This window comes from Chelonus insularis, unplaced genomic scaffold, assembly GCF_013357705.1.
Source record: "Chelonus insularis isolate UGA/USDA-ARS -01 unplaced genomic scaffold, ASM1335770v1 contig_139_pilon, whole genome shotgun sequence".
Classification (NCBI taxonomy): domain Eukaryota; kingdom Metazoa; phylum Arthropoda; class Insecta; order Hymenoptera; family Braconidae; genus Chelonus; species Chelonus insularis.
Window position 1 is genome coordinate 492,483 of NW_023276379.1, and position 23,422 is coordinate 515,904.

At 28.2% G+C, this 23,422-nt stretch overlaps 9 protein-coding genes across 16 annotated transcripts; 6 read left to right on the forward strand and 3 right to left on the reverse strand.

The window, feature by feature from the left end:
• Window positions 1-131: 131 nt before the first annotated feature.
• On the forward strand, window positions 132-3,908 carry LOC118074895 (protein FAM160B1-like). 2 transcript variants are annotated; one of them, XM_035096431.1, is made up of 6 exons: window positions 132-552; window positions 982-2,064; window positions 2,152-2,602; window positions 2,682-3,045; window positions 3,148-3,648; window positions 3,721-3,908. In XM_035096431.1, exons 1-6 carry the CDS (start codon window positions 508-510, stop codon window positions 3,818-3,820), a joined length of 2,544 nt encoding a protein of 847 aa, XP_034952322.1. In that variant the 5' UTR covers window positions 132-507; the 3' UTR covers window positions 3,821-3,908. The 2 variants fall into 2 exon arrangements, with proteins under 2 accessions (XP_034952322.1, XP_034952323.1); XM_035096432.1 differs by having other exon boundaries at window positions 132-393.
• A 77-nt stretch (window positions 3,909-3,985) lies between these two features.
• On the forward strand, window positions 3,986-5,759 carry LOC118074898 (DALR anticodon-binding domain-containing protein 3). Its single transcript, XM_035096439.1, has 4 exons — window positions 3,986-4,455; window positions 4,518-5,306; window positions 5,387-5,554; window positions 5,619-5,759. The coding sequence occupies exons 1-4, from the start codon at window positions 4,186-4,188 to the stop codon at window positions 5,736-5,738; spliced, it is 1,347 nt and encodes a 448-aa protein (XP_034952330.1). The 5' UTR covers window positions 3,986-4,185; the 3' UTR covers window positions 5,739-5,759.
• A 108-nt stretch (window positions 5,760-5,867) lies between these two features.
• LOC118074720 (TIP41-like protein) lies at window positions 5,868-7,823 on the reverse strand. Of its 3 annotated transcripts, none has more exons than XM_035096162.1 (6): window positions 7,684-7,816; window positions 7,149-7,363; window positions 6,881-7,060; window positions 6,575-6,797; window positions 6,335-6,493; window positions 5,868-6,251 (listed from the first exon to the last, which is right to left on the reverse strand). In XM_035096162.1, the coding sequence occupies exons 2-6, from the start codon at window positions 7,322-7,324 to the stop codon at window positions 6,048-6,050; spliced, it is 942 nt and encodes a 313-aa protein (XP_034952053.1). In that variant the 5' UTR covers window positions 7,325-7,363; window positions 7,684-7,816; the 3' UTR covers window positions 5,868-6,047. The 3 variants fall into 3 exon arrangements, with proteins under 3 accessions (XP_034952053.1, XP_034952054.1, XP_034952052.1); XM_035096163.1 differs by having other exon boundaries at window positions 7,149-7,357; window positions 7,684-7,701; XM_035096161.1 differs by having other exon boundaries at window positions 5,869-6,251; window positions 7,149-7,326; window positions 7,684-7,823.
• An 81-nt stretch (window positions 7,824-7,904) lies between these two features.
• On the forward strand, window positions 7,905-12,673 carry Spt5 (Transcription elongation factor subunit Spt5). The gene is made up of 4 exons (XM_035096108.1): window positions 7,905-10,974; window positions 11,056-11,231; window positions 11,319-12,071; window positions 12,642-12,673. The coding sequence occupies exons 1-3, from the start codon at window positions 8,016-8,018 to the stop codon at window positions 11,550-11,552; spliced, it is 3,369 nt and encodes a 1,122-aa protein (XP_034951999.1). The 5' UTR covers window positions 7,905-8,015; the 3' UTR covers window positions 11,553-12,071; window positions 12,642-12,673.
• Window positions 12,673-13,911, forward strand: LOC118074686 (uncharacterized). The gene is made up of 3 exons (XM_035096109.1): window positions 12,673-12,901; window positions 12,969-13,414; window positions 13,499-13,911. The coding sequence occupies exons 1-3, from the start codon at window positions 12,709-12,711 to the stop codon at window positions 13,682-13,684; spliced, it is 825 nt and encodes a 274-aa protein (XP_034952000.1). The 5' UTR covers window positions 12,673-12,708; the 3' UTR covers window positions 13,685-13,911.
• A 443-nt stretch (window positions 13,912-14,354) lies between these two features.
• RabX4 (RAS oncogene family member RabX4) lies at window positions 14,355-16,606 on the forward strand. The gene is made up of 5 exons (XM_035096187.1): window positions 14,355-14,540; window positions 14,791-14,851; window positions 14,936-15,074; window positions 15,212-15,415; window positions 15,487-16,606. The coding sequence occupies exons 1-5, from the start codon at window positions 14,417-14,419 to the stop codon at window positions 15,583-15,585; spliced, it is 627 nt and encodes a 208-aa protein (XP_034952078.1). The 5' UTR covers window positions 14,355-14,416; the 3' UTR covers window positions 15,586-16,606.
• Window positions 16,607-16,863: 257 nt separating this feature from the next.
• LOC118074746 (uncharacterized) lies at window positions 16,864-18,534 on the reverse strand. Of its 4 annotated transcripts, none has more exons than XM_035096195.1 (4): window positions 18,111-18,534; window positions 17,724-18,039; window positions 17,491-17,650; window positions 16,864-17,375 (listed from the first exon to the last, which is right to left on the reverse strand). In XM_035096195.1, the coding sequence occupies exons 1-4, from the start codon at window positions 18,252-18,254 to the stop codon at window positions 17,102-17,104; spliced, it is 894 nt and encodes a 297-aa protein (XP_034952086.1). In that variant the 5' UTR covers window positions 18,255-18,534; the 3' UTR covers window positions 16,864-17,101. The 4 variants fall into 4 exon arrangements, with proteins under 4 accessions (XP_034952086.1, XP_034952084.1, XP_034952083.1 ...); XM_035096193.1 differs by having other exon boundaries at window positions 17,491-17,647; window positions 17,724-18,066; XM_035096192.1 differs by having other exon boundaries at window positions 17,724-18,066.
• A 294-nt stretch (window positions 18,535-18,828) lies between these two features.
• LOC118074845 (uncharacterized) lies at window positions 18,829-19,322 on the reverse strand. Its single transcript, XM_035096337.1, has 2 exons — window positions 19,228-19,322; window positions 18,829-19,141 (listed from the first exon to the last, which is right to left on the reverse strand). Exons 1-2 carry the CDS (start codon window positions 19,288-19,290, stop codon window positions 18,845-18,847), a joined length of 360 nt encoding a protein of 119 aa, XP_034952228.1. The 5' UTR covers window positions 19,291-19,322; the 3' UTR covers window positions 18,829-18,844.
• A 536-nt stretch (window positions 19,323-19,858) lies between these two features.
• Window positions 19,859-23,354, forward strand: Gpat4 (Glycerol-3-phosphate acyltransferase 4). 2 transcript variants are annotated; one of them, XM_035096335.1, is made up of 9 exons: window positions 19,859-20,021; window positions 20,593-20,928; window positions 20,995-21,138; window positions 21,209-21,343; window positions 21,414-21,647; window positions 21,724-21,839; window positions 21,925-22,066; window positions 22,178-22,386; window positions 22,458-23,353. In XM_035096335.1, the coding sequence occupies exons 1-9, from the start codon at window positions 19,869-19,871 to the stop codon at window positions 22,543-22,545; spliced, it is 1,557 nt and encodes a 518-aa protein (XP_034952226.1). In that variant the 5' UTR covers window positions 19,859-19,868; the 3' UTR covers window positions 22,546-23,353. The 2 variants fall into 2 exon arrangements, with proteins under 2 accessions (XP_034952226.1, XP_034952227.1); XM_035096336.1 differs by lacking the exon at window positions 19,859-20,021 and adding an exon at window positions 20,304-20,456 and having other exon boundaries at window positions 22,458-23,354.
• Window positions 23,355-23,422: the final 68 nt, after the last annotated feature.

Here is a 23,422-nt window from a genome sequence, read left to right on the forward strand (position 1 = left end):
TAATCATTTTTCATAGTTCAAGTACTTAGTATTTTATTCGAAAATTTACACAATTTGAATCCCGGAAATAAATAATTTTATTTCAAATCATGTGATCACTTCCGTCGCCTAGTTAATTTTATTTGAAACTATTTTTATCGTGTTGTAGGTGTCGCGACTATTAGTTGCGAAAGTCTCCATGTAAACTGAATTGTTTTTATTATTTTTTCAATTGAAACTTATAAGAAAATTCCAATTTACTTTATACATCTTCCAATATTTGACCCATCTAGACTTCTTTAGTATCTGTGAAAACCGGTTAAAGAATAAATTAGCATTTATTCAGTATGTACGTACAAGTGTACTTATTTATGTTTTATTACTACGTTGTTGAAGCTGTCAAAAAATTTTCATGTATGTACACATAGTGTTGATTTCAAAATCAAGTATTTTAATTTCCTAAAATATTTACAAATGTCAACTTAACATAAGTTAACTAGTCCTATTAATGAAAACTTGCTCATAAAAATGATCAGTGGATTCCAAATAGCCTTGAAAAATACTATTGATGTGGTGAGTAGCAGTATGTTTACTTTTCTCAATTATACGCGATTTAATTATAGTTTATTTTCAATCATTTTCGTATCTTATAATGGTTCATAATCATTTGTACTATAAATTAATGCAAAACTTGATTATTTTATTATATTCTTAACAATATTAATTTTTCTACTTATGAATAAGGAAGCCGTTGTTGGTTTTGATATTATGTGTTAAAATTTAAATAATAGCTTCTTTCTTATCAATAACTTAATTAATTATATAATTTTCACAGCAATGTCAACGATAAACTTTATGTTTTATTCATATCATTGAAATGGCTTCAATGTTAAACACTACTGCTCACTCATTTTTTTATCAATCATTTTTTTTAGATATTTCTAATTTTTGTAGATAAATTATTGATTTTTTTATGTCGTGAAAAAAAAACTTGAATTACAGATAGCTCCTCCAGCAACACCGCTTCAAGATTTTACCTACCATTGGAAACAGTTGATGAAATTTTATGCTAGTCATAAATCAAATTGCAAAGTACCAATCGAAAGTACAGGGATTCCTCAACATCTTAATTATTTATTAGAAATTCTTTTAAATGAAGAAAAAGAAAGTGATAACCCAGGCCCATGTCTTGAATATTTACTACAACATAAACTATTGGCATGGCTGACAACTTTAGCAAGTGTGGAAACACCTCCAGGAATGCGTTTAGTATGCTTGCTATTCTTTAAAAAATTATTAGCACGTACAAAATTTCCACTTCTTCATCAAGCAGCAGTTTACGGTCCAGTTCTACGATTAATAAGTTTATGTAGTGGACATGTTCCTTCACCAATTGAAGGAGAAGAAATCAAATTTCTTTTGACTTTATGTTTTTTAATATGCCGGTATCCTCATTTAACAAATATTATTAATGATTCTAATAATATTCCTCAAGAAACGAATGCAATTAAATGCGACGCTGAAAGATTCGATATTCATTCTGTCACTTACATACCAACTAAAACAAAAAATAACATTAATCCATTATTTGAACCACTTAATACACAAGCTATTACATTGATAAATCCAAATTTATTTGCTTGTGATAATCAACGACGAAAATCAATATGCTCCGAACGATTAAAGCTGTTTGGCTCGGATGCAATGATGAAAAAAATTACTAAAGATAGTGATAAAATAAAGGAAAGATCAAATGAGTCAACACCGTCACGAGTGATCGATAATTCTTCAGAATGCTCTAGTCCTATGTTAGATAAACAAAGCCAAGATCATGGAGTTTGTAAAGCTTTGGATGATCATACTAACTGTGAAAGTTGTGAAAAAGTACCTAGTGAAGCTTCTTCAACATTAGATATAGAAAAACAAATACAAGGCCTCGAAGAATTGGGAGTAGCTAGTGATTTTAGTCAAAATAATGATATCAATAATGATGAGTCAGAAAAACAAAATGAATTAAATTCTCTTGATAACAATATTTCGAGTAACCTTCTTTTAAATGCCTTAATAAGCTATTTAAATAGTGCTGTAAGTATTTTAGTACTAAAAACGTTTAATGTATTAAACTCTGTTAATTTATTTTTTTATATCTTTTAATTTTATCATTATTTATAGGATAATACTGTGAGAGTAAGAGCCTGTGAAGGAGTAATGGTTTTAGCAACGTTAGAAGATCCATCATTCGCTAGTACAATGGCTAAAAGTGATTTATCAAAAGTAGTAGCAAATCGCTTAGAAAACTTATTCAACTCTATCCCAGCTCACGTTGATCCTGCTGAGTTAGATGAGATAGATTTTACGTGGGGACTTGATTCACCACTTTGGACGAATGATAAAAAATTTCCTGGTTGTAGACAAGTAGCTGCGTATTTTATGTGGCTAGATTACTGTGATCAACTAATAAAAGAAGCACATCCTGATGTTGCTCAAGCTCTTGGAAAAAGTATTAGGATACTATTTTTTGAAAAAGTATTAACTCCTGCTTTAACTAATCATCACGTAGTACTTATTACTGCACTTATCACAGAGACTTTGAAAAAAATAACATCGTCCCTGTTAAATATTGGTAAAACATTAGATAATTGTTAAATAACTTTAGTTATTATTCTATCATATGTAAATTAATGTTTCTATATTCATTGTAGAAGTAGGCTATTGGCTAGTTGGTGAACAACGAGATCCAGTAATGACAGATCCATGTGCCATAACTGTTATAGAGAGACTTATAGAAAATTGCTATACAGAAAGTGATGACCTCATTTTGGAAACATTAAAATTATTTGAAGAAATAATAGAGAAGAGAAATGAACATGTTTTACATTGCATGATTTTTTCTTTTCTGACGTCGCGTGGATATTATGATAATGCTGCTGCAGATAGTGTAATAGCATCCTGGAGTGATGAAGAAGATGAAAGAGAAAGAGAAAAAAAAGGATCTTTAGATTTTTCACAGGAACAAACTTATAGTAGAACGTTAGCTCCCAGCAATATTCATAGAATAATAAATTGGTTTGTATGCAATTTAATTTTTCAGAATAGTTCATTCAAATAATATCTACATCAATTTTTATTCTCGTTTATTTGTACTAATTAATAGAATAAAAATTCCAGTTTCTTATCTCTCATGCCACGTCAACTACAAACAGATCCTGGAGAAGATAATTATGAACGTTACATGTTAGATTGGGAAAAGCAATATATTCGAGTGAAAATGGACTGTGCTTTATTTGCTTGGCCATTAGAAGCTGTTTCAATAGATGATTCTGGAAGTTATGATTCGCGACCAGAAGCTGATCATTGTTCATCACGTTTTTATGTTGGTCCATTTATATGTATGCTTCTTGATAAAGTCAGCAACATTCCAAATCAAAAATATGAAATGAATCTTCAATTGACTGTAGTTATATCAAAATTGGCACTTCTTCCACATCCATATCTACATGAATTTTTACTGAATCCACTTATACCATTAGCACCGGGTACAAAAAGCTTATTTATTTGTCTTCAAAAAATAATCAAACAATTAATAAGTGAAGTCACAAAAATATCCAAATATAAAGAAATTTTAAAAGAAACTAGAAAAAAACTATTAGAAGATTCTTCTCAAGAACCGTAAGTATTTTCAATCAATACAGATATAATATTTTTCGTATTATCTTTTAATCAATAATTTTTTTATTTTAGAGTTAAAACGAATATTCTATACGAGAGTATTATTATAACAGAAGAATTTTGTAAGGAACTTGCAGCAATTGCCTACGTTAAATATCAACATTCCATGTGAAATAGAACATGTACATAATCTTTTGAGAATAATGAATAACCAAAGCAACATGTGTACCTTATTTATTGTACATAAAATGTATTTAAAAGAAAATAAGATAGCTTGTTAATGTTTACTTTTTAAAAAATCTTGCACAACTATACTACTACAATAAATTTACGTAAATTTCAAATGGCTAGAATTTACTTATTTCTCCACACCTGAAAATTTAATTTAATGAAAAATAGAGAATTACCAGTACCCAGAATAATTATTCAAATTTTTGAAAACTGTGCGTTTGTGAATGCTACTAATCTTAATGAGTTATAGATGTTTCATTCGATTGATGCCTGTGCAATAAAAATAGTGATCATTGTTAAATAATAATGAATACAGATCAATTAATGAGGAATATTTTAAAAGAACTAGTGGGAAAATCAGGTGCAGAAAATTTAAAAATTATAAAAATAAATGTCAACAATTTATCTAAATATGGAGAATTAAGTTTTCCTACTAATATATTAGCATGGAAAAGTCTAATAGAATTTGACAAGTATATTGAAATTACCAAAAATAAAACCAACATCTTAGAAATTTATTTAAAAATAAATAATATAAATAAAGAAAATTGTTCTGATAATCAAATCATAACAGAAGTAAGTTATCTTTAATTAATGTAGCAATTATTTTTCTTTGACTTAACCTTAAATATTTTTAGGCACTGAATTTGTTGATCTCAAATAGTAAATGCTGGCCTGTATCCTTACAAAGTGGATTTATACATAAGGAAAAAATTTGTTTACGTCTAAATCGTTTATCTGTGATCTCTACTGCTATTAAAATAGCTATAAAATATAATCACGAGTATGGAAGAACCAGTGGAACTGATGTCAATAAACAATCCGGCAAAACAGTATATCTAGAAGTCAATGAAGATCCTGAATCCAATTTGACAACTTCAAGATTACGATTGTTAAAAAGTATTTCTGAGAATATTTTTAATCTTCAAGGATATGATGTACAAATATCTGAAAGTAATAATGATAAAATTGATTTTAAATACCTGTTGACAACGAAATCAAAAAACGAATTCAAAGAAAAATATATAAGTTATTCTTGTGGAGTAGTTAAAAATTTGGATACTAACTCTAAAGAAACATTGTTAACATATGATGCATATTTACAAAAAAAGATTCAGAATATAGTGGATCTTAATGAATGTAGAGAACTGGAAAATGAAAATCAACAACTGGAAAACTATAAATCGATTGCTAAGGCTATTATAACATTTGAATTTTTCAGTGTAAAACCAAATCATCCAGTTATTATAGCAGAAAATCCGGAAGCTGATAAAAGAGTTATCAGCAATAAAGGAGGAGCATTTGTTTTATATAATCAAACAAGAATATCATCTATATTAGATAAATTTGACAAAGAATGTATCAATGGAAAATATCCTGCATTATGGAACATAGATGACATTGATTTGGATATATTAAATTTAGAAGTAAGTTATAAATTGTATTAGCGAGCTTGTTAATAACAATATTAAAAAAGGACTCATCATTATTCTTATCATTATTGTAGGAAGAGTGGGAACTTATTTATAATTTTATTTTTGGATATCCAATGATCGTATCAAATTCAATAGAGTTCAAACTTCATCACGAATTATGTCCCCAAGTAATATGTTCATTTCTCTCTCACTTGAGTAAAAAATTCAGTATTTATTATCGGCGGTATCGTATTTTAACGGTAAGATAAAACAAAATAAAATTTATGTATACAATTTTCTATAACAAATAATATTATCCTACAGGAAGGATGTACTCATTTACTACCAACATTGATGGCCAGAATTTATTTACTTAAAGCTCTTCAAATTGTTTATAATAATTCTCTCAATATATTAAATATTAATTCAATATCAAGAATGTAATGTAAAATATATGAAAATAAATAATTATTTTTTTAATGATTTTTGATTTGGAAATATTTAATAGCAACTTTACTTACCAAAAATAAATATTATATTGATCTTTTTGAAATGGAGCATAATTTTCTTTTAAACAAATTACTCATATCAATATTTTTCATAGTTAGCGATATACCACATCAAGTTATATTGAATTAGTTTCTTTACAGTATCAATTACACAATTCAAAATAAGAAAATAATACTTCACTTTTAAATTGAATTCCCATTAATTTTTTTTTCAATATATTTACTTGATTTTTTATTTAATAATTTAAGTTACTGAATTACTTGCTATTTCTTCAGTTGGTTTGTATTTTAATTGACTTTCAGTATTATCGTTCGATAATGACGAAGGTTGATGATTGATATCATTACGATTTTCTTTTGGTGGCAGTATAAGTTTATAATTTAAAGTAATTTTCAGCGGTAAATGAGGAGCAATCTGATTGGGATCAGTGAACAAAACTGGTGAAACCTGAAAATAAAAATTACATTACATAATGGCACTTAAAAAAATTTTTTAATTAAATAAATAATAAAAAATGATAATTAAATTACCCTTATATCTTTGATTGATGCTTCTCTTGAAGTATATTCACGCAGCAGATAATTTTTTTGAAATTCATGATAAATTCTAGTATCGTTGACTCGAAGCATGACATTGTCAATTCTCAAAAAATATCGTAAGAGTATAAATAAACTCTCAGGCATAACGCGCTATAACAAAGAATAATTGTTTATCACACTGTTATTACATGACACAAATAGAATGAAATAAAAAAATTAAACATTTCTTACAATTTTAACTGAACAAGAAGCTATTCCATTATCATGTAATTCGTCTTCAAATAACGTTAAGTCGTGATAAAATAAAATTTTATCTTTTCTTTTTAATTTTTCAAGATCAATTTTTTCATCAGTTGTTTCTTCTTTGATACCAGTCATTGTTCCCATATAGTCTGTTGTAAATGTCCAATCGAATGGTTTAATTTTTTCTTCGAGATACTCTTTACATTCTGAGCTAATAAAAATTATGATTAATAAGTAAATGAGTCTATAAAAGAATTAATCATTTTTCTTTTTCTGTCCTGTATACATTCTTACCGAGATTCTTTCCAAACTTCTGCATAAGCTAATTGTATATTTATTTTTCCATTTGATACTCGTTTTAGAGCATCTAGAGCATTGAACTCAATTTTTGCATTATTTTCATGTTGTAAACACAAAATGTTGTTGGGGAATACCATGTCAGGCATGTGTGGCATTTCCAAAGCTTTGTTGTATCTGTAAATAATATTTAGTATCATGTCAATTTGTATTGCATCTTTTTTTTTACAAATAGTGAAAAAAATTTGATTTGTATTTTACTTACACGCAAAATTGACAAGGATTTTCATCATTTGAACATGACTCTTCATTTTTAGAACACTTTGAGTGAAGTATGTGAGATTGAGTGTATTTTATTTTCCAAGGTGGAAAAATATTTTCTTCTTCATTCACTGGTAGGCGTAAAATGTCAATACCTCCGTGGATTTTAATTGTCGTCATATCTTAAAAAGTATAAGCATATCGTACTTGCATCTATAACTTGTAGAATTAAAAAAAGTAGTAGCTTTAAATGAATCTATGCAAAAATAAATAAATACATGTTCATGTTTAGTATTTACTACACCTTTCTAACTAATTACCTAACTATTTTATTATTAAATTTAAAAATACAATTATTATTTAATAAAAGTATTTTCAATCAATTTCAACCTCCAACTTTAATAAAGAAAAATGTTTTCATAATTAATTTGCCAATAAAAATATACTTCTACAAGCTAGTTTCATACAATGCAAACATTAGTTGATCTAATGCAAATAAAAAATACGCGTTAATAATATATAATCATTCTTATACTTACTAACAACAATTGATTAATTTAAAAATTTTTAATAAATTGATAAGAAATTGAAATTTTTCATTTTATTTATCACAAAAATTTAACAATAATATTGGCATAATTCAGCGTGCTCTTTACATTCGTCGATATGGAAGCAAAATTGAAATTTTTCGAATATATCGTGACATCAATGATAGAGGTCGTAGTTGTTGTTGTCTGTATTTATGTACAGTTAGGTCATTTGTGGATTGCTTGACTTTATCATCACATAACCTCGTTTATTGTAACTTTTTTTTTTAACGTAACGAAAAATAAGCGTTGAAATTCTGATGAGGATAAATTAAAGAACAAATATGTCAGACTCAGAAAGTAGTAATTTTTCTGAAAACGAAAGTGACCGTGGAGCACCAGCAAGTGATAGTGAACAGGAAGACAATCGTTCTGGAAAATCTGGAAGAGGTAGCGTAAGGTCTGGATCTGCGGTTTCACGAAGTAGAAGTCGATCACGGTCTATAAGTCGTTCTCGTTCACGATCTCGATCAGGATCGGGATCAGATAAGGATGATGAAGCTGAAGAGGCAAGATCGGGAGATGAAGAAAATGTATTGGCTGAAGAAGAGCCTGAAGGAGAAGACCTTGATGATAGTGAACGTGATGAAGAAGAAGACGAGGATGATGAAGATGATAGACCAAGAAAAAAGAAAAAGAAAGAAAGATTTTGTGGATTTATCGATGACGAAGCCGAGGTAGATGACGATGTTGAAGATGATGAAGAGTGGGAAGATGGAGCTCAAGAGATTGGAATCGTGGGTAATGAAGTTGATGAACTTGGACCAACAGCTCGTGAAATTGAAGGTCGAAGACGAGGAACCAATCTATGGGATTCTCAGAAAGAAGACGAAATCGAAGAGTATCTTCGTAAAAAATATGCTGACGAGTCGATGGCCATTCGACACTTTGGAGACGGTGGAGAAGAAATGAGTGATGAAATTACTCAGCAAACTCTTCTTCCAGGTGTAAAAGATCCAAATTTATGGATGGTAAAATGCCGAATTGGGGAAGAAAAAGCCACACTATTACTTTTAATGCGTAAATTTTTGACTTATCAATGTTCTGAAGAACCATTACAAATAAAATCTGTAGTAGCTCCTGAAGGTGTTAAAGGATATATTTATATTGAAGCTTATAAGCAACCTCATGTGAAAGCTGCAATAGAAAATGTCGGAAATTTAAGAATGGGTATTTGGAAACAACAAATGGTACCGATCAAAGAAATGACTGATGTTTTACGAGTGGTCAAAGAGCAAACTGGTTTAAAAGCCAAACAATGGGTTAGACTAAAACGAGGAATTTATAAGGACGACATTGCACAAGTTGATTATGTTGATTTAGCTCAAAACCAAGTATATTTGAAGTTACTTCCAAGAATTGATTATACCAGACCTCGAGGTGCTTTACGAACGGCTCAGAGTGAGTCCGAAGCCTTAAAAAGGAAAAAGAAAAGACGTCCTCCTGCAAAACCTTTTGATCCTGAGGCAATCCGTGCCATTGGTGGAGAAGTAACAAGTGATGGAGATTTTTTAATTTTTGAAGGAAACAGATACAGTCGGAAAGGATTTTTATACAAAAACTTCACTACAAGTGCAATTATTGCCGAAGGGGTGAAACCTACTTTATCAGAATTAGAGCGTTTTGAAGAAGCACCTGAAGGAATTGATATTGAATTAAGTGGAACACCTTTAACTGGAGGAACTACTGGAAAAGATGATCTTGCTATGACTCATTCTTTCAGTAATGGAGACAATGTGGAAGTTTGTGAAGGAGAATTGATGAATCTTCAAGGAAAAATTGTTTCCATCGATGGAAATATGATCATGGTAATGCCAAAGCATGAAGAATTAAAAGAAGCTCTCGAATTTCAAGCTCATGAATTAAGAAAATATTTTACTATGGGAGACCACGTTAAAGTTGTCGCTGGAAGGTATGAAGGAGATACTGGACTTATTGTTAGAGTTGAACAAAATAGGGTAGTCCTTTTTTCTGATCTTTCAATGCATGAACTTGAAGTTCTCCCAAGAGATTTACAACTTTGTTCAGATATGGCTACTGGAGTGGACAGCCTTGGTCAATTTCAATGGGGTGATTTAGTCCAATTAGATGCTCAAACAGTTGGTGTAATTGTTCGACTAGAACGAGAAAATTTCCATGTCCTTTCAATGCATGGAAAAGTTGTTGAAGCAAGACCACAAGGATTAACAAAACGTCGAGAGAATAGAAATACTGTTGCTTTGGATCATCAGCAAAATACAATTCAAAAAAAAGATATTGTAAAGGTAGTTGATGGACCTCATGCTGGACGAGGAGGAGAAATAAAACATCTATATCGAAGTTTTGCTTTTCTTCATTCACGGATGTACGTGGACAATGGTGGAATTTTTGTGTGTAAAACCAGACATTTACAACTTGCTGGAGGAAACAAAGCTGGACTAACAACTATGTCACCGACATCTGGTTTTATGTCACCGCGAATTGCTTCTCCAATGCATCCCAGTGGTGGAGGTTTTGGAAGAGGAGGCGGTGGTGGCAGGGGAAGAGGAAGAGGTGGAGGCGCTCGTCGTGATCGAGAACTCATTGGTACAACTATAAAAATCACTGGAGGTCCTTATAAAGGAAATGTTGGAATTGTTAAAGATGCAACTGAGACTACAGCTCGTGTTGAACTTCATTCAACTTGTCAAACTATTTCTGTTGATCGATCACACATTGCCAATGTTGGAGTACCCACAAAAGATGGTGGATTCAGTTCTTATAGTCGAACTCCTGCTTATGGAGCTGGTGGACAAACTCCAATGTATGCCAGAGATGGATCAAAAACACCAATGCATGGTTCTCAGACTCCTATGTATGAAAATGGATCTCGTACTCCGCATTATGGTTCAATGACACCATCTCACGAAGGTTCAAGAACTCCTGGACAATCTGGTGCTTGGGATCCAACGGTTACAAATACACCTGCAAGAAATAACGATTTCGATAGTTATAGCATGGAAGATGGAGGATCTCCAGGATATGCACCTGGATATCCATCAACTGGAGGTCCATTTACTCCTCAAACTCCTGGAACCATGTATGGATCTGAACAAAGTTATAGTCCTTATCAGCCAAGTCCTAGCCCAGCTGCAAGTGCTACTGCTAGTCCAAGTCCTGCCGGATATGTGGCTACTCCTTCTCCATCAGGAACTGGTTATACTACCAGTCCTCATGGTGCTTTTGCTACACCTTCACCAATGGGTTATAGTCCTATGGCGTCTGGTAAATAATTTAATCCATTATCATTTAATTAAATTTTGTAATCTATAAAATGATATTTAATGAATAAAAATTATTCTATAGGTATAGCTGGAAGCCCCTATAATCCACAAACTCCCGGAGCTGGATTAGATGCTAGTGTTGGATCGGGAATAATAGGTAATACCGAATGGCATACCGATGAAATCGAAGTTCGTATTAAGGATTCTCATAGTGACCCAGCTTTAGTTGGACAGCAAGGAATAATAAGAGGAATTTCGGTGAGTTACATTTATCTATCTGTAGAATATAACGTAATTTATGGTTAAAAAATGGTTATAAATAATGTTGCTTTATTTATTTTACAGGGTGGAATGTGCGTTGTCTATCTTACAGCTGAAGACCGTGTCGTGAACTTACTTTGTGATCAATTAGAACCAGTTTTACCTACTCATGGCGATCGTGTAAAAGTAATCATAGGTGAAGATCGTGAAGCTGTAGGTACTTTGTTATCAATTGATAATCAAGAAGGCGTTGTTAAATTGACTACTGGAGAACTTAAAATGTTGCATCTTCGGTTCCTTTGCAAGATGAAAGCTTAATTTAATTTTCATTTAAAAATTACATATATAGTAAATAATCATAGTTCTGTATGTCATTTACACGAAAAAATATGTAAAATAATGTCGTGTAATTTATTACTTCTTTTATTTTTATCAGGTTCATTATTTTATTCGACATTTATAGTTATAGATTACACTATTCACCAAGTAAAATTTAAAAATGTCATACTTATAAAAAAAATTATTCATTAAATTTCTAATAAATCAATATATGGATTATACTCAAATAAATAGATTAATTTTTTACTAAATGATGAATCGTTTCTTTGACATAAAATAATTTAAAATTGGTGTCTTATTTGGAATTATTATGGCTGACAATATTACGTGGCATGTATAGGAGTGTATATACACGTATATATGTATGTATACAAAATGGCCCTTCTACGGAAAAGGACAATTTTACTGTGCAGATAAATTTGGTTTATTTTTCCTCTAAAAACTATGTTTATAATTTTTTTAACGATGAAAAATTACTGATAAAAAATCACCAATTTGGTAAGTTTAAATGTACATTAATTCATACACATTTTTTTCAAGAAATCTGTATATAAATAATTCTGACTTTGTTCTATCTTTTATAGCTTTACTTTAGAAAACCATAAAAAACTTGTACTTACATCTAATCATTAAGTAATGTTTACCTTTTATTTTTTTTTTTTTGTATTAATGAAATAAATAAATTAATTAAAGTGTAAATGTAATTATAACAAATAAATCAATAATAATAATTATTTTTGAGAAAATGATAAAACAAAGATAATAAAATTTAAATTTATATAGCATCATAATTATATTTTTAAATGAAAACAAGTTTCGGGAGGATTAATGTGTAGAATTGTACTTATAAAATGCATTTATTTTGACACATGTCGTTTTCTGTTGATATATATCACTGTCAATATAGATTTTTAGATACTTTTTTTATTTATATTCTTAATTGTTTGAAAACAAAATAAATTACAAAAACAATTTATAACAGTAATATAGTTTAACAATTGATTATTTCACTAAAGTAGTTTGAGATAATTGTTTGTTAATTCTAAGATTATACGTCTTGATTTATAGATGAGCAGTTTCAGAGAAATGGGATATATTTGGAAAAGCAAAAGTGTATTAAAGCTGGACATTCAAGATGGTGCATCGTATACTGAAACGTATAATTTGTTCAAGTATTTCCAGTTTTAGTTGTAAATTAGTTGGCATTATTGCACCATTAATCGTCCCTCCTCTTCATATTATATTTCTGTATCATTTTTGGAAAGAATTTTCTCGTGATGTCGACCGCCAGTATTGTTCCTGTAGTTGCTGGGATACAGTATTTAAAGGTAAAAAACTATTTTTGGTTGAAAAAATTTTCTATTATATATTAAATACTTTTTAATTTTATTTTAGGCTCCTATGAATCAGGAGTTGCTTCTTACAAACATATGTACTTCAATGCTACACCAAATACTTTTAAAATATGGGCGATTATTGTGATAGGAGTAATTACCTTTTATGAAACATCTAAATATCTGACTTGGTTAGCATTTCAAAAATGTCTCCGACTAGGAATGCTAATTCTCTTTATAAGTGCAATTTTTTCTCATTATTATTCATGGTGGGTGTACATTAATTATTGGAATGATGATTTTTATTCACAATGGTACCACCAAATGTTCTTTTCGATTACTGAACTCATCTCAACCATCTTGGTTTTAAATTTGGCTAATCGTAAAAATCCAATTAGTCATCGAAAAGCCCTTAGCATCTCAAGTATTGGATTGTTACATATTTTTGCAGGAAGTTGGGACCAGTTTATTCGAAACGTTTTCCGAGGTGAAGGATACGCACATCAGGTTGGTTGTGTCAAGTTTTTAAAATTCAAATTCATCCTTACATGAACAATTATAATGATGAAAATTTTCTTACACATATTCCAGGTCATTCGGGATTTAGGATTTATGATACCTGATATTTTACATGTTTTTATTCCACTTTGTTACGTAAAGTGGAAAAATCCTGATCTTCTTCCTGGATCGGATCCCAACTATAATACTATTAAAAAAGATTTAACATATATGCTAGGATTAATAACTTTAGGCCTTGGAATGTGTTCAATACTTTAATTAAACAAAAACGCGCAAAACAATTTTTTATTAAGAATAATGAATAGAATAATTTTGATATTACTTTAAGTAACTTCAAAACATTTTAAAAAATAATTAAAAATAGATTAGTTTACTTGATATTTGTTACATATAATTAAACTTAAAAGACTTATTGCAACATATGATAGAAATGATATACTCATATTCTGGACTGTTTTATTAACGTTGAATGAAACATATCAATGTATTTAGTTGACTGTGATTATTTTTGTAATAAATATATATTACGATATTCCAATATAAAATGAAAGTATACATTGTTATTTATTGTCATATATATATGTATGCTTTGAAATATTAAATATATACAATAGTTTATCTGTTCTTTTAATTTAATGTTCAACAATTATCACCATTATGAATATTTATTTATTTAAATATCTTTCAGCTTGAAAAATAGCATAACTATCCCTCCTTGAGTATGCTCATTTTTTGTATGTTTTGGAAAATGAATTTATGTAACAATAATTCTGACGAAAGGAAAATAAATAATTGGTGAAGTCAACGTCAACAACAAAAAATATAAGATCATTTAGACTTTTACCTGATAGGATAAATAAACGCGCATGCCTCGAATCGATTGTCTACCCCTTAATATTAAGCATCAGGGTAGAAAGTAGCATTGCAACTCTCGGCCGACGACACCAAGCGACCCAACAACAGTTCAAAAGTGCTCAAATTGCATCAAACATGGCACTTGATTTCGCTGCTACATATAAAGTTCTTGTTCTTGGAGATTCCAATGTCGGCAAGACCTGCATTGTTCATCGTTATTGTGATGAACGTTATTATGATACTTATATATCCACCATTGGTGAGTAACTTATTTATACAGTAAACATTATTAAGAAAGCTTGTACTTTGTTCTCATAAAGTAGAGAAATTTTTTTCTATAATTTATAACAAAGCATCATATTAATTCTGATTTATAAACACATTATAATTTAACCGTTTCAATATTATTTAAAGAGAAAGGTGTACATAAATGAATGGATGACATGTAAAATGAATTTTTGATGTTCTGTAAGATAGCAATATTATTTATCACTTTGTTTGGGTTCTAGGTATTGACTTCAAACAAAAAATTATTAACCTGGATGGTACACCAATTAAACTTCAGATTTGGTAATTTTATTAATTCAGACTCAGTGATAAAAGATTAGAAAATTCGTGATAAAGTGAAATAAATGTATTTTCACTATATTTTAGGGACACAGCAGGACAGGAAAGATTTAGAACATTGACAACGGCTTATTACCGAGGAGCTATGGGAATACTGTTGATGTACGATGTAACTAGTCTTGACAGCTTTAATCATTTGTCATACTGGCTTCGAAACATCCAAGAGGTTTTATCTTTAAATCCTTTGTTCTCATAAATTTTGAAAAACTTTGATTTTATAAGACAACTTATGATGCTTATTTAAAGGTTTTATTGTCTTAAATAAGTATTTGGGTATTTAATTATTGATGAATTATTTTTTAGAATGCTTCACCAGATGTTGTAAAAGTTTTAGCAGCAAATAAATGTGATGCGACAAACCATCGAGCTGTTGATATTGAAAGAGGACAAAAAATTGCAGAGAATTTTGATATGCCTTTTTTCGAAGTTTCTTGTAAAGAAAATATTAATATTGAAGCAGCTTTTCTAACACTCGCACGAAGAATACGAGAACAACGAGATCGGAGAGTATGTTAATTGAATTTTCAGATCTTTAAGTTTAGAATTTCATTTTGTAAATTATTATTTATACATTTTAGGCAAGTTTATTTGAAGCATCAGAAAGAGAAGGTGCAGATAGTATTATAGTAGCTCAATCACCTTCGCAACAAGAAGATGCCTGGAGATGTACATGTTAACCAACAGCATCAACATTTTCAAAATATGTTAAATGGATTTATAAGTTTTTTTGCCTAAAAAAATTGGAGAATTTATTTATAAAACTATTGAGCATTATATTGATTGAAGGTCAATATTTTAAAGGTAATTATCTCAGTTTGATCGAATTTAAAAAAGATTTTTTAAGGCCTAAAGTAGTATTTCTTTGTACTTTGTAAACAATTTTCATCATGCAGTATTTATTTCAAAGAAAACTGAACATTTACGTAAGCGTATTGTGATGGATTCTAGATAAGAGAAATTGGTACTTGTATCGGGTTCTAGTGAAAATTATAAAATAGGAAAAACGTATGGATGATAAAGAATTTTCTAAAGAAAACTGTAGAGATATAATAGATAGGTATTCTTTTTATTGGAAAGCTTAAACTATGCATTTATAATAGGAAAATTTTAATAATGACTTTGGCATACATAGATGTATGTATCTAATAATATGTATATTACTAAATATACTTATGTTATTGAATATATCACACATGTATTCAATAATTTCACGTATTTAATGGTGCAAAATCACTAGCACAAATGTATAATCATTCAAAGAATTAATAACAAAAATTTTTTTTCAAGTTTTTTAACTCTTTCATAATATTATCTAAAAGAATAAAAAATAATTTACACGCTGTCGCTATTCGTAATTATTCGTTTATGCAGGCGGTAAACAAAAAAGCCTTTATTGTGCCTATAAACGAATGTATAAATTTTTAAAAGAAAAAAAATGTTAAGCTGAAATGAATTATTGCTGCTTTACACCGAGATGTCTGTAAAATATGATTTAATAAGTGAGAGAAAAAGGGAATTAATTTGAGTCAATTATTATTACAAAATTTTAAATCAGAACAAATTATAAAGATTATAGTTTAAGACTTCTAACTTGAGTTTTTATCAAATAATCAATTATTCATTTAAATTAAATGAAAAATCTTTATTGATAACTTCACAAATGCTGGATCATTTGTTGTTATTTTAATTTAAAATTCTTTCTCAGAGCTGGACTCTGTTTTATGTATATCAATATATTGACACTTTTTTGATTAATTATAAAAAAATATAAAATTTATTTAATGGTATAAAATTAGTAATTTATGTTTAAAGTAAATTAAATAAATGAATATTTACAAATATATGATATTAAATAAAATCTTTTGTTTTTATAACTAAATTATTTACATATACTGCCAGAGAGTGATTTTCAACAAATGATATTTAATAACGCAAATAAATAAGACAAAACATTGTACTGTGAATACTATGAGTTTATAAGTCATTAGAAAAATAGTATTAAATTGTAATTTCATATTGTCTGATTCGATGTATATCTGTACTCAATAAATGCACACTTTTTACCAGTTTCTAGTTATTTTCGTACATTCATTTTGATATCAAAAATTATAATAATATCTAATATATACGTATTATTAAAACTTTATCATATAAAAATCAATGACGTATTTATAGAATTAAAATTAATATTTTTTATGATATAAAATGACTTAATTCTTTTCTAGGACGTTTCTTACTCGTAGACTCTTTTGGCTGTTTATCAAGTTTTTTACTTTTAGAAAAATCTAAATTAACTTTTGGACTAGTACTTTTTGGAACTTCATTTGTTATTTTAACGACTTCTGTTTCAGATGTTATGAATACTTTTCTTTTTTCATTGTTATCATCGATTCCATAATTTTTGTCAATGCTTATTGCTTCAACGTCATTATTGGTATGATGTTTTTTATCCTTCACACGTTCTATACTGAAATTTTAAGTTATATTTTTAGAAATCTTTGTGATTAAGGTATAAATACATATTTGTTCAACTTAAAATAATGCATCTGATTGCAAGTCTATTATTTATATGTAAGACTTACTTTTTTGTTTGATTGTCATCGCTATTTGACAACTTTTCCATATTCGAATGATCATTTTGATTCATTAAAGAACGAAACATTGAGAATAAATTTTTTGTTTCAGCGTTTATTTTAGTACTGTTAAATAAATTATCATCGAATCGTTCAGTTTCAATCTCTTCTGAATAAAAATAATTTTTTTTTAATGAATACACTATTATTATATAAATGATTAGAAAATCGTATCCACTTACTTCTTAACAATTTACCATTTAGTTTATATTCAGTAATTTCTTCATCTTTTTTTTTAATTTCTTTAACTATAATTTCATTTTGACGTTGTAACTCATGTGCATTTGTACAAAGAGGCTTAATTATCTCTGCCCAAATATCTTGAAGATTTCCTTTTGTTAAATTAATTGAGAATTTGAATACTCCACCTTCTATTTCTTTTTCCAACTTAATTTCATTCACTGATACGAAGACAACATGATCCATTATATTTTTTAAAATTTCATTGATAATTTCATCTAAATTAAAGTCGTCTACATCCAAAAGTGGGTTCCAAAGCTTAAAATATATAAAAGATTTGCTACTCTTTAATTTTTATCATCATAATTGTTTAAAAAAATATTTCTTACCTGACACTTCTCAATAGCTTCTTTGTATGATAAATTTTCAATCCATATCTCTTCAAGATTAACCAGAACAATTTTCCATTGTTTATTTTTACACCTAGTTTTGATAAAAAATGGTTTCTTATCAATAATAATTTGTGCCCACATTATAACTTCTTTTACTAATATATTTTTCAATAAAATTTCAGTCTAGTATTTTTATTTGTGACTGTGCTATAAAGAGAGCAACTACGATCGCACTTTGACTGACGACATAAATATTATTATTCGTGAGGTTACTCAACGATTTCATATATTTTATGTATATTTTAAAATATCTTCATGGATTAGTTCATAAAATCTGAATTAAAACGTTTCTAGTATTACTTTTAAAATATTTTATTGCAGTAGATCAGAACTAACCAAAGATTTTACTCCAAAATAGAATTGAAGCATCGGTGAATTTTTTTATTAAAGAAATTTTAAATTGTTTCCATCAACCCACCAAGTGGCGTTAGAAGACATTTTTTGTCAAAAGGTTTAACAAAATACCGAAAGATGGCTCTACTCTTAATTTTTTTTTCGAAAATTCAAAAAAAGTATTGACACAGTGTAAATTATTTATGCATGAAATTTAATTGCGTATTTTTACATACATATTGTATAATATATATTACAATTAATCTAGCACTAATTATAATATAGAGTTAATATTTTTTACATACTAGCTGATGGACCAATATCTTTTTTTACTTATATTATTTGGTTTTTTGAGTCACTAGAGTTGGAGTCGTTGTTGGAGCTGTGCTAGCAGTTGACAATGTTCCAAGTGATGTAGAAGTGATTGGAATCGCTGTTGTTGTAGATGTAATAAAATTTTTCGGAGTCGATGTAAATGCGAATGGACAATTTAACATACAAAACAATATTGTTTTAGATGATCGATTGTTCCAATGATTAATATTTTCACAGTAGTGTTGACATACACGATTTTCGAATTCTAATAATTGAGTCCAACCAAATTTTGCAGTAGGTATGTTATGAGAACTTGCAGACTAATAATAAGTTAATGCAATTAATTTCATTATTTATCTTTTTTAGATACTTTAATAATTAATATTATTAATCAGCTGAATTTTACCTGAATAATTATTAATATGGTCATAAACAACAAGGAAATTTTTACGTGATTACTAGAACACATGGTTGATGAATAGTTAATTATCTTTGAGTAAGTTTTAAACTGTTTGTGAAAACTAACTGAATTTAGGTTTATTCATTTATAAACATTTTCTAACAATGAATTTCAGTATCTTGGGCATGTCTATGCATAAATTATTAAATAAAGATGTTGTTAATACACTGAAAAACTTGAAAAGACGGTTGTAGATTTTATTGTTTTCAATACAGAAGAGTTTATCGTGTTCATAATTGTTTGAATAGAATGAGGTTAATAGCAGGAAATTTATTGTATTTTACATTTGTCATAAATTGGGAATCCACATTTCGTAATAATTTTATATCATCTTACTTATTTATTATTTCGTATTAAATAATTATCATATTTAAATTTGGCGCGGTCTTTTTTTGTGGTGGGTCGTTTCGCCATTTTTTTTTTTTTGGCTAAAATGACTGGAAAGTTAACCAGTAAAATCGTCGTAAACAAAAAATTTGGTATTTTTACAATACAAATTTGCCTATGACGTAATGAGTAATAATGTGTGCTTATACATACATGCACAAAGTATACACACCCATTGAACAGTGAACACAGTATGCAAAATGGTGCTGTATATGTCGGTTGTGTCGTTTGCCTTTTCTCTTTTATTAACTCCATTTTTTATGATTTCTTTGGGAATTCTATTTCTTTCATCAATTGGAAAATCATTTGGAATACGAAAATTATACATAAAAATGTTATTAGCTTTATTTGAGGTATAACTTCTTTTAAAAAATTAATTTTTAGTCCTATTCAATTTGACGTTCAAGTACACATAGAATGAAACGTATCCAACAAAAAAAAAAATGCTTACGCATAATGATTTATTGAGCAATCAAAAATACGATTATTAATGTTCCTTTTAACTTATGATAATTATTGGTATAATGAGGCAAAGATTAATTAATATTCTTATTAATTCAATAATTTATGAAAATTTTATAGAACTAATAAGTTTTTTAACTATAATTTATTTGCTATTCAACTTATTTATTTGATATGATATTGTAAATCAGTCATTTTTAAGAAGTTCAAAGTCCCACAATAAGTATTTACACTTATTTATGTCAAATCAAGAGATAAAATCATTGATCTGGAGTAACATCTCAAAACATGACAAATTTAATTTCTTTTTTTTCAACTGGCAAAAAGTAATTTTAAATTTTTTCTCATTATTTAATTAATTTATAAAAAAAGTTGCTCGTTAAAATTATATGATTATTGCTTCTAGTTCTATAATGCTATTTTAATGACTCTTTATCTATTTTTTGATAATTTTTTTTACAGTTTGGCAGATTGAATATTGAAAAAGTAAGATTAGGAAATAATCTAGGAGATAAAAAAGATGAAGATGATGGAGGTGGTGGTAATAACGACAGTGGAGGTGGCGATGATAATGATTCTACTAATAACAGTGATTTAAGTTCTATCAACGAGAAAAATAACATTAATGATAGTAGAAACCATATGAGAAACCATCACGATGATCTAGGAAATACAGTTATCGCGAGGTCCAAAGATCTTATTCTGGTGCCTGATCCAGAAACTCAGCATTATAAAAAAAACAGTTCTAATTCTAATTCTCAAAATAAATCACTTAATATAGACAACAACGAAAAAGAGGTAAATTGTGGCATGATTTTCTTTTTTTTGAATAAATAATTGATTTTTCATTGATCGAATTTTCAGAATCATACTGATCAAAGTGACTCACACTTTCCTACTATTTATACTGTTTTTGAAACAGACTTTTGTCTAGATTATGTTAGAGCTGGTGTAGAAGCTATTATTGAGGATCAAGTAACTTCTAGATTTGAAGCAGAAGAATTAAAAGTAAGTGAATAATTTAATCCTTGATAAATAAAATATTTTATTTAAATTAAACAAAAAATTATCTTTGTAGAATTGGAATCTTTTAACACGTACAAATCGGCGTTATGAATTTATATCATGGAAATTAACTATAATATGGATGTTTGGGTTTATTTTGAGATATTTTTTCCTTTTACCTCTACGTATTTTTATTTGCTTTTTTGGAGTAAGTCAATAATGTAATGTCAAGTTTAATTTTATATCTATTTCATTATTAAAAAAAATCTTTTTTTTAGGTAATGTGGTTGACTGTTTGTACAGCAATAGTCGGTTATGTTCCAGAAGGTAAATTTAAACGATGGCTGAACTATAAAGTCTCAATTATGTGTTTTGGAGTTTTATCAGGAGCTTTATCATCTGTTATTAATTATCACAATACAAAGTATCGACCAGTCAGAGGTATTTGCGTTGCTAATCATACTTCTCCAATCGATGTTCTCGTTTTGATGTGTGATAATTGTTATTCTTTAGTATGTAAAATATTTTTGAATTATCAATAACATTTTATATTTTATAAATAGATTATAATTTAAATTTTCTTATCAGATTGGCCAACGACACGGCGGATTTTTAGGTATTTTTCAAAGGGCATTAGCACGAGCGTCACCTCATATTTGGTTTGAACGTTCAGAAGTGAAAGACAGAGAAGCTGTAACAAGAAGGTATATGTGTTCATGTTTAGAATTCAGTTTCTTTCATTGATAGCTTCAATAGAAATATTAAAATACATATTTATTATCTTTACAGGTTAAAAGCACATATTTCAGATCCTTCAAATCCACCAATTCTTATTTTTCCGGAAGGAACTTGTATTAATAATACCTCTGTAATGCAATTTAAAAAAGGTAGTTTTGAGGTAGGCGGTATCATATATCCAGTTGCCATTAAGGTAAATAACTAATTTTTTTTTTTTAACATTTTAATTGATACTTAATGTAAATATAAATTATACTATAAATTAAAATGGAGTATTAACAGTAATTTTTCATTGTATATATAGTATGATCCAAGATTTGGTGATGCATTTTGGAACAGCAGTAGGTACTCAATGGTCCAGTACTTATACATGATGATGTCTAGTTGGGCAATCGTTTGTGATGTGTGGTATTTACCACCAATGTTCAGAAATGAAGGTGAAAGTGCAATTGATTTTGCCAACCGTGTGAAATCTGTGATTGCAAGACAAGGTGGTTTAGTGGATCTTCAATGGTTTGTATTAATATTATTTTTCATATTAATTAATAAGTTTTTATAATCAATTTAATAATTTATATATTTAGGGATGGCCAATTAAAAAGAATTAAACCCAAAAAAGAATGGAGAGAAAAACAACAAGAAGAATTAAGTAAACGACTGAAAGTAGATTAAGCAATTGTAACTATTATATGGCACTTTTTTCCTACTATTCATGAAATATTCGATTCATTCTGATCATTTAATAACTCGAAATAACAGAGCAGGTATTGATATTTTTTTTAATTATCAATGATCGTAATATAATTTTTTATATAGTTAAAATATTATCTAACCTTAACTCTTTATGTATAAAACATGAAGAGAAAAGTCTTCATAGTTCTTTATTCATATGTACCTGACTGATGTTAAATGGTTTTATTTATGGATAAAAACATTAAATACCATTTCATCGGAATCGGTCTAATCAAGAAAGTTGATTCACACTATTAATTAATTTTTAAAGTTATAAAATTGACAATATTCATGTACAAATATTTAATATTTGTTTCATTACTGTATAAAAGTTTTTTAATGTCATCAAGGTCTACAACATATTACCAAGATTATCAGTATGATCATATTATTTTCAGTAATATTTCTTTTTTTATAATTGTAAAAGTAAATTAGCGAAAGAAATTTCCTACTTTTATATTCCATATTTACAAGCTTGTATCTTGTATTCAAGTTTACCTATCAATTATTTACAATGTATTTGTATTTAAAATCAATCAGGCTCACTCAAAATTTATTAAAATATTATTCTATAAAGCCTACATGCATTAACTTATATTCTATAAAAAATCTAGTCTGATATAAATAGTGGGAATAATAATTACCGTAAGAAATTAATTTACAATTGAATATTGTAACTCCATAGTTTAATTATAAAAATTCATTCATGTTTTTTTATTATTGTCAGCAAATATTAGTTATAATAGCAAAATGATTGATGAAGAGGGATGTGTTATATTTATATAATAATAAAATATTGAATATTTGTATATTTTCG

What these genes read in the sequence shown, in the direction of transcription:
- LOC118074895 (XM_035096431.1), top strand. Translation starts at nt 508, where the DNA reads ATGATCAGTGGATTCCAAATAGCCTTGAAAAATACTATTGATGTG. An exon ending in ATTCATAGAATAATAAATTG is followed by an intron (nt 3,046 to 3,147) that starts GTTTGTATGCAA and finishes TAAAAATTCCAG; the next exon opens with TTTCTTATCTCTCATGCCAC. An exon ending in GAAGATTCTTCTCAAGAACC is followed by an intron (nt 3,649 to 3,720) that starts GTAAGTATTTTC and finishes TTTTTATTTTAG; the next exon opens with AGTTAAAACGAATATTCTAT.
- LOC118074898 (XM_035096439.1), top strand. Translation starts at nt 4,186, where the DNA reads ATGAATACAGATCAATTAATGAGGAATATTTTAAAAGAACTAGTGGGA. An exon ending in TGGATATATTAAATTTAGAA is followed by an intron (nt 5,307 to 5,386) that starts GTAAGTTATAAA and finishes TCATTATTGTAG; the next exon opens with GAAGAGTGGGAACTTATTTA. An exon ending in GGCGGTATCGTATTTTAACG is followed by an intron (nt 5,555 to 5,618) that starts GTAAGATAAAAC and finishes ATTATCCTACAG; the next exon opens with GAAGGATGTACTCATTTACT.
- LOC118074720 (XM_035096162.1), bottom strand. Translation starts at nt 7,324, where the DNA reads ATGACGACAATTAAAATCCACGGAGGTATTGACATTTTACGCCTACCA. An exon ending in AATCCTTGTCAATTTTGCGT is followed by an intron (nt 7,061 to 7,148) that starts GTAAGTAAAATA and finishes TATTATTTACAG; the next exon opens with ATACAACAAAGCTTTGGAAA. An exon ending in CTTCTTGTTCAGTTAAAATT is followed by an intron (nt 6,494 to 6,574) that starts GTAAGAAATGTT and finishes TCTTTGTTATAG; the next exon opens with CGCGTTATGCCTGAGAGTTT.
- Spt5 (XM_035096108.1), top strand. Translation starts at nt 8,016, where the DNA reads ATGTCAGACTCAGAAAGTAGTAATTTTTCTGAAAACGAAAGTGACCGT. An exon ending in TTATAGTCCTATGGCGTCTG is followed by an intron (nt 10,975 to 11,055) that starts GTAAATAATTTA and finishes ATTATTCTATAG; the next exon opens with GTATAGCTGGAAGCCCCTAT. An exon ending in GAATAATAAGAGGAATTTCG is followed by an intron (nt 11,232 to 11,318) that starts GTGAGTTACATT and finishes TTTATTTTACAG; the next exon opens with GGTGGAATGTGCGTTGTCTA.
- LOC118074686 (XM_035096109.1), top strand. Translation starts at nt 12,709, where the DNA reads ATGGTGCATCGTATACTGAAACGTATAATTTGTTCAAGTATTTCCAGT. An exon ending in CTGGGATACAGTATTTAAAG is followed by an intron (nt 12,902 to 12,968) that starts GTAAAAAACTAT and finishes ATTTTATTTTAG; the next exon opens with GCTCCTATGAATCAGGAGTT. An exon ending in GTGAAGGATACGCACATCAG is followed by an intron (nt 13,415 to 13,498) that starts GTTGGTTGTGTC and finishes CACATATTCCAG; the next exon opens with GTCATTCGGGATTTAGGATT.
- RabX4 (XM_035096187.1), top strand. Translation starts at nt 14,417, where the DNA reads ATGGCACTTGATTTCGCTGCTACATATAAAGTTCTTGTTCTTGGAGAT. An exon ending in CCAATTAAACTTCAGATTTG is followed by an intron (nt 14,852 to 14,935) that starts GTAATTTTATTA and finishes ACTATATTTTAG; the next exon opens with GGACACAGCAGGACAGGAAA. An exon ending in GGCTTCGAAACATCCAAGAG is followed by an intron (nt 15,075 to 15,211) that starts GTTTTATCTTTA and finishes ATTATTTTTTAG; the next exon opens with AATGCTTCACCAGATGTTGT.
- LOC118074746 (XM_035096192.1), bottom strand. Translation starts at nt 18,254, where the DNA reads ATGTGGGCACAAATTATTATTGATAAGAAACCATTTTTTATCAAAACT. An exon ending in AAATGGTAAATTGTTAAGAA is followed by an intron (nt 17,651 to 17,723) that starts GTAAGTGGATAC and finishes ATTTTTATTCAG; the next exon opens with AAGAGATTGAAACTGAACGA. An exon ending in GATGACAATCAAACAAAAAA is followed by an intron (nt 17,376 to 17,490) that starts GTAAGTCTTACA and finishes TTAAAATTTCAG; the next exon opens with TATAGAACGTGTGAAGGATA.
- LOC118074845 (XM_035096337.1), bottom strand. Translation starts at nt 19,290, where the DNA reads ATGTGTTCTAGTAATCACGTAAAAATTTCCTTGTTGTTTATGACCATA. An exon ending in CCATATTAATAATTATTCAG is followed by an intron (nt 19,142 to 19,227) that starts GTAAAATTCAGC and finishes ACTTATTATTAG; the next exon opens with TCTGCAAGTTCTCATAACAT.
- Gpat4 (XM_035096335.1), top strand. Translation starts at nt 19,869, where the DNA reads ATGGTGCTGTATATGTCGGTTGTGTCGTTTGCCTTTTCTCTTTTATTA. An exon ending in TTTTTATTTGCTTTTTTGGA is followed by an intron (nt 21,344 to 21,413) that starts GTAAGTCAATAA and finishes TCTTTTTTTTAG; the next exon opens with GTAATGTGGTTGACTGTTTG. An exon ending in TATATCCAGTTGCCATTAAG is followed by an intron (nt 22,067 to 22,177) that starts GTAAATAACTAA and finishes TTGTATATATAG; the next exon opens with TATGATCCAAGATTTGGTGA.